Here is a 7458-nt window from a genome sequence, read left to right as displayed (position 1 = left end):
CCTTTTACCTCAATAGTTTTTTCCGCTCAAGTTCTTTAAGAACTAGTTGAACTAAATCAAGACAATACAACCTTGTATTATTCTAACCAGTAATATAGATCTAAGAAACAAGAAACAAAGAAGGAATAAAACGACACGGGACTCAAGGAATTTATATGAGGGAAAAAGTAATTATAGAACAAGATACCAACTACAAATATGTATTCAGCCCCTTTGACGATAAAACTTAATCAACAAATGTTTTTCTTTGTTTTTGTTGTAACTATGTAGCAACCTTTAAATATGCTACCTCTCCTTATCTTCTTCTCCTTCTTCTTATTCTTCTTCTTCTTCTTCTTCTTCTTCCTTTTTTTTTTTTTTTAAAAAAATTTTCTTTTCCTTTACCTTCTTTTATTATTATTTTTTTTTAATTCAATCACAAACAGAAATACTCAATTGTAAAAATCAAGCAATTGAATTGAAGCACACAAGAATTGACAACGAAATAGAAGAGAATCAATGGAGCGGCACTCTAAGAAATTGACAAACTTAGAGATGCAGGAAACCCTAGAATTTTGAAACCCTAGGCGATGCAAATTTCAGCTAAACCCAAAAATCCTATGAATTTCGGCAGGCTACTTTTTGTTTCTGCAAATTTTTTTTTTTTTTTTGGCAACCCTAGAACAATGTAGCCCTAGAATTAAATTTAAGGATGCAAAAAATTAAAAGATAGAATCAGACCTGATTGGAAACCTTGCTCTAAATACCAAATGATATGAACCCGCGGAAATGAAATCCCTTGAACCCACAATCAATTTGAAAACTCCCCAAGAAAGCCAAATTTAAGTCAATGGATGGAAAAACCTAGACCTGATGAGAACTCATTTCAAGAACCTAGATTATATCAAAATCTAGACCCATTGAAGAACCCGTCTCAAGAACCTAGATTACAAAGGAGGAACACCACAAAGGTTGTGATTTATCTTTGATAAGTTCAAGAGTTCAATCAAGAACAAGAGGAGAAAACTCAATTCACAAATAACATTCAATATTGTCTAACCTTCAAATGAGGCTACAAGGAGTATTTAAACTAAACCTAATTAAAACCCTAGCAAAAATAAAGCCCATTTTTACCCAAAATGCCCTGATGAACAGTGTCTCGCTACAGTACCCCTGGCTACAGTAATGCTACAGTACCTCTTGAAACCCTAATTCCTAAAAAGAACTTTCCAAATAAGCCGTTGGCCAAAATACAAGGCCTTCTCGAAAACCCTAGTTCATTAAAAATAAGACGTGTGGGCCAGGTATCTTCAAGTCCACTTATTCTAAACTAATAAAATAAATCATTTAACCAAATTGGAAGTCTTCAATAACAATAGGCCTTATCTCTAAGTCATGTTTTCCACAGCTTGAATCAAGTTGATCAAAGCTGGTTCTCATTCTTTCAAGCCCATCTTGAGTGTTGGGCTCTTGCTAGCTTCATCCCAAGTGGATTGCACCAATTCGTGCATTGCTTCCTTGATCTTCTTGACCCTTGATCTTGTAATTGACCCATCTAGAATTTACAAATGATCTTTAAGACTAGTCCCACCTTGGATCCCATCAGAGAGAGACTCCTCATTCTCTCTAGAAACCACTGCCAAATCAAAACCTACGCAGAGAGAAGAGTTTCAGCTCCTTCCTCCTTCATCCCTCCTCCATCTCCTCTCTAATTTTCTTTTTTCCTTTTCTTTTTTTGGTTATTTTTTCAGGACTAAGTATGGAGGAAGGCTGATTTGCTGCTCTCCAACGCCCGAAGACCACCATGCGCCCTACCGCAGGTTTTTCAAGGTGTCGATACTTCAGATGGGCGAAGAATTTTGCTGAACGGTGTTGCGCGTGAGCCACACGAGCGGTTCAAAGTCAGTGCGTGAGCCACGCGAGCATCCATGCGCTACCGCTAAGGGTGCTCTTTTGCCGCCATGTGAGGCTTTTCTAAGTCCAAGGCTACCAGTTACTTCAGACTTGACTGACCGCCATACTCCCAAGGTGGCGTGTGGCTCTCACGCGCCATCATAGTCACTTTATTTTTTTTTCCCCTCCAAGATTGAAAATGCTGTCCTATGTCTTTCCAAGATGTAATTCATTTTTCCCATGTATCTTTAATTTCTGTTATATCTTTTGTTTTAGAAAATAAAAACAAAAAACACATAGTGTATTGGACTTTTGTCTATAGAGTATGTCATCTACTCCGTCTTAGACAGAGTATGGGGTTTGTAAACTCTGTCTTAGACAAAGTTGTATTGTCTCTCAGACGGTGGTTTGTAGATGTTTGTAGTATGGACTAAAACTATGTCATTTATAGTTGTGTATTGGGGAGCTATTAATATTGTAGTTGGCTTGTTATGCATGTTTCAGATCAAAATTATAATATCTGTTATTAATGAATGCAATATATTTTATAAAAAAAAATAATTAGGTTGGTTCCCCGCCCTCACCCCGGCCCCCACACCTGCTTGGGTGGGGGGCAATTTTTGCACTGCACCTTGACACTAACTCTATCTTGTTTTGCCTGCATCCGTTAAACGAATGAGTGTATTTTTTATCTGTAAATCCATAACAAATACAACAAATATGCCCGACCACAAAAGTGACAAAGAAGGCAAGTGTTAACGTCGTGTTTCGTACGTCTTTGGGTCAAGTTCCAGTAACTCAATTCTTCGAAATTGAGCTTGCGAAAATAAAGAAGAAGGCAGCTGAGAGAAGGTGGCTTTGGGGCCGGGAAGTCTATGATGCCAAAGTTAGTATCGTATTATGGAAGTTTATAAATAAGGAAAGAGTTTAAGGGCCAGAGAGCTTTTTATAGTACCTGGAAGTTGCTATTTACACTGGGAGCCTAGAGGGGGGGGGGGGGGGACAAATCATGTCTGCCCCCATGGAGTCAATGCCCTTTTCATTGTTCCTTTTGTCAGAGTCCTTTAATATGACATGCCTCTGCGACAGTGCCATTAATGTGGCGTATAGCTCGGGTGGTGGTGCCATTAATGCGGCATGGTTCCCCGATTTGCTTTATTTTGCTGGTATATTCAGTGGTTCGTCGATGCTCCAATTCCAGAAGATCAAAAGTTATTCGTCTTTTCCATTATGCCCTATACAAGTTCCCATGAGTGGAGTGCGGCCGAGTGACATTAGACCTGTCCGTTCCATCAGCCATCATTGTTTACTTTTTCTTGCAGGCGACTTACTTCATGGGCAGGTTTGGGCCCTGGGGCTGGGTGTCGGGTTGAAGCCCAGTATTATGAAGTGGGGGAAATCCCCTTACAGTAAGAATAGATGCTTTGATGACCACGAAACAGAAGTTCCACATAAAAATGATGGAAAAGAGAGAGAGAGAGAGAGAGAGAGAGAGAAGCAGATTTTTGGATTTAGGGTTATGATAAATCCACCGTTAACAAAATTCACTCGCCCCACCTAGGATAACGGGTTGGCTAGGTAACAAGTTATGGGCAGGCCGAGTAACAAGCCCTATAATTAATACCAAATAATGATACAGTATTTTTTCTAAGACTCGTTAGAACTTCATTCTCTAGATGGAGGCAATTTAGGTAGAATTTAAAATTTAAATATTTTTTATAAAGTAACACTATCAAATTTGCTAGTTATAAAATGAGCAGTAATATATATAATTTTATTTATATTATTATTCATTAATCATACTTTTTTTTAATAAGGATTATTTCTCATGGAGATCCAAACAGAAGTTAATTAATTGCTCATGGAGAAAACCCTTGATACTTGAGGCAAATAGGCTCAAATGGGTTTGAGGCTTTAAGGATGCCTGCCCACATGTTATACCTGCCCGGCTGCCCCTACTTTGGATCCAATTAAAGCCCTTATAACCAACGCCATGCCTTGCCCATCAACGACAGCCCATGTGCAATCTACCCTGATTCTTCATCAAAGGGTCCTGATTTCTTTTCTGTGATTCAAATACTTCATCTGACCCGTATGATTGGGAATCACAAATCTTCAATATGGGCGGCTAAGCTCTGTCCCAAACTTGTCCCCAAAATGTAAGGACATGGCCTCAATTGTGCTGTTCATGTGAGAAACACCCTTAGCTGCCCATGTCCAAGGTAATTAGATACCTTTGCACGCCCCATGCCTACTGCTCTCTCCCGCTCATTTTTTGGTGCGTGAATCTACAGTCTACTTTCTAACAAAAGGGAATCCAAAGTTTCCAAACTCCTTAATAAAAAAATAATGATGCATCCTCAGAAATTTAGATGCTAGAATTACATTATCAAATGTCTAGATCATGATGACAAGTGGTGGTGAGGAAATTAACTTCATTATATTATAAAGAACTTAAAGAATAACGTTATAATATTAATTAATGCAATTTTCTTACAAACTAGCTTCATCATTTGAGATAGTAGATAATCATGATCTACATATATGTTACTTTTGCGATGTCATATATTATATGAACTTTGTGATAATTAAATTCATCAGAAATGGAGAGTTCTAATTTATTAATAAGCATGACAATGATGGTACTTTAAGAGAGAGATGGGTGATAAGGATGGCACTCGAGAGGTAAAACCCCTTTTGGTGAAGTCAAAATCATATGAGAACTGGTAAATCCATAAAGGCATTATACAAAAGAATCCTACAAATTAATGTGGTTTTATTTGATATGTTAGATCTATTTTATAATAAAAGTAAATTTACAATTTGACGAACCACATAAAATCATATCAGTTTGTGGGATTGCTTCTGTGTAATCCCAATGTGGCTAAAGTATTCCCTAAATCATATTTTATATGGAGTGTAAGATTTATTTGGGAGCAAATAATCATGTGCCATGCACGCGCTTCAAGTAGAGATGGTAATGCGCATTTCTCTGTTTTCGTAGACAGTTTCCATTAATTAACCTTCATCACTGTCTTTCCATCTTCAACTCTATATAATATAATACGCCCTAAGTACCAATATTAGGCATGCCAAGCATTTCTCTGGCTTTTTCCCCTAGGAATTATATTCCCAACCTCGCTGGAACATAGAAGAATTTGTTGTGAAGTTGCAAACTCAATCTGGTTTTGGTATCATAACCGATTATTTGGTTTCAAAATTTGATAGAAACATCTTGATCAAAAGTGGAAGGAAATTAAAGTGTATCAATATCTATCTAAGTTCGTCCCAAAATGGAAAGATGTATGGCGTTAGGCAAAGAACTCAACCTTGAGGCCACAGAGCTTAGATTAGGCCTACCCGGCATCAAGGAGTCAGAAAAGCAACCATCTAGTACCATCAAGAGCAACAAAAGATCATTTCCCAACATGGATGAGAAGTCATGCGGATCTAAGGACAGTTTTAAAGCGTCACAAGCACAGAAATGCAACCAAGAAATTGCTTCACCCGCCAAGTAAGCACTTTTTGTGTTCAGTTTTGATGTTATATGAAACCTGGTATTATATATTGTTTGTAATTTTTGAATATTACAGTTCTTATGTTTTGACTGCAAGAGCTAGCTAATCTGGTTGATGGATATGTCTTATTATTATAGGGCACAAGTTGTCGGGTGGCCGCCTGTGAGATCTTACCGGAAAAACTGTTTCCAAGCAAAGACAATGGAGGGCGCTGAAGCCGCCAGCGGGTACGTGAAAGTTAGCTTGGACGGAGCTCCATATCTAAGGAAGATTGATTTGAAGGTCTACAAAGGATACCCGGAGCTCCTTAAGGCCTTGGAAGACATGTTCAAGTTCAGTGTGGGTATGCATCTTCATCTGAACTTACATCAGTGCATGGTGGAGAAGTAAAAAAATGGTTATAATTATAATTATTCAATTTTTTTTTTATTCCTCATTTCCTTTCGTTCCTTCTTGATCAGGTGAGTATTCTGAGAGTGAAGGCTACAATAATGGGTCAGAGTTTGTGCCGACTTATGAAGACAAAGATGGAGATTGGATGCTGGTTGGAGATGTCCCATGGGAGTAAGTTCTCTTCTTTAGTACCTATCTCTCGGTTTACAATTTCTTCTGAAAAAAAGGAAAAAAAGAAAAAGAAATGGCAGAAAATTTAGTCTAATAGTCATTTTTGTTTGATTGCAGTATGTTTATATCCTCGTGCAAAAGGCTGAGAATCATGAAGGGGTCAGAAGCTAGGGGCTTGGGTTGTGCCGTGTAAAGTTCCTTAAAGACGGAGAAGCAAAGGAGATCCATTTCTCTGGAAGATCACCGAACGCTAACTTTTTATCCATGAAGAAACTGATCAGAAAGGGAAAAGAGAAAAAAGAAAACGAGAAGTGCATGCATGTATAGTTTCCTAGATTTGCTTTGGGATGAATTGTATATAGTTTCGAGAAATATACATAATTACTATATACGTTCCATGGTTTCTTTGTTCCACGTTCGACTATGCATGAAGGAAGTTCTACTCCAAAACTTGTGTTACAAAAAAGTAATCTCAACCTACGCTGTGGGAGACATGGAATTAATCACATGAGAAGATGTCCATTTTTTGGGTGTGATTGTGCCAAAAGATCATAGCACAGCATCGATGCTAGCTATATGCGTAATCTAGCACCAATGAGACGGAGATCAAGGATAGTGAGATACTTGAGACTGCAGAGATAGAAAACACAGAGAAACAGAGATGGAGATCATAAGGGAGACGTGCATGGCGAGGGAGATCAGAGAAGAAAAAAGAGATTCTTAGATCGAGAAGTGATATTGGGACAAAATATATAAGTAAATTCATAAATTGATTTTAAGAAATACTTAGGGAATGAGATGAAATAAAAATTTTGTGAATGGTAGTAAGAGGGTTTGTGAATAGTAGTGAGATAATTTGAATTAAGTAATTTTTTGGGTTTTAGAAAAGGACGGAGAAAAAATTGAATAAAAAATATTATAAAGTTAAAATATTGTTAGAATCTAATTTTGTATTAAGATATGAAAAAGTTGATTTTTTTTTATTTAAAAATTTGAAAAAGTTGTAATGATTAGTTTGAAAAAATTGTAATGATTAATTTGAAGTGTTTGTGATTGTGTGATGTTTGAAAAGGAAATAAAATGAGAATAAATAAGATAAGATGAGATAATATGAATGAGATGAAAATGATTTCCAAACCCTAAAGTTGTTTTATTGTAATGTAGATTTAATATATTATATAAAATTATATCAATTTATAAATTTATTTTTATAAAATCTCTCTATGATTAAAATATTTATCTTTTACATCTGGCTTCAACTCATCCCTATGATGAAGCAAATTTTATTTGTACTTCTAGTTAGGACAAATAAAAAAAATTAAGCCCATCTTATAAATCAATCAGGAAAAGAAAAAGAAAAATAGTTGTATAAACAACCAATCAACCCGAAGCAAACGAGCATTCAAAAACTATATGTACACATGATTTAACAAAATAAAATAATTAAATGGAGCCCATTTTACTGAAAGCGAAGGGCCACTCGAAAGCGCAAACAATTAATCAT

At 36.6% G+C, this 7458-nt stretch overlaps 1 protein-coding gene across 1 annotated transcript; it reads left to right on the top strand.

Moving 5' to 3' along the window:
• Nucleotides 1-4915: 4915 nt before the first annotated feature.
• LOC121258995 (auxin-induced protein 22D-like) lies at nucleotides 4916-6260 on the top strand. Its single transcript, XM_041160463.1, has 4 exons — nucleotides 4916-5386; nucleotides 5528-5733; nucleotides 5852-5954; nucleotides 6072-6260. Exons 1-4 carry the CDS (start codon nucleotides 5166-5168, stop codon nucleotides 6145-6147), a joined length of 606 nt encoding a protein of 201 aa, XP_041016397.1. The 5' UTR covers nucleotides 4916-5165; the 3' UTR covers nucleotides 6148-6260.
• The last annotated feature ends 1198 nt before the right edge of the window (nucleotides 6261-7458 follow it).

This window comes from Juglans microcarpa x Juglans regia, chromosome 4D (genome assembly GCF_004785595.1).
Source record: "Juglans microcarpa x Juglans regia isolate MS1-56 chromosome 4D, Jm3101_v1.0, whole genome shotgun sequence".
NCBI lineage: Eukaryota > Viridiplantae > Streptophyta > Magnoliopsida > Fagales > Juglandaceae > Juglans > Juglans microcarpa x Juglans regia.
This window is presented reverse-complemented; position numbering and strand designations above follow the sequence as displayed.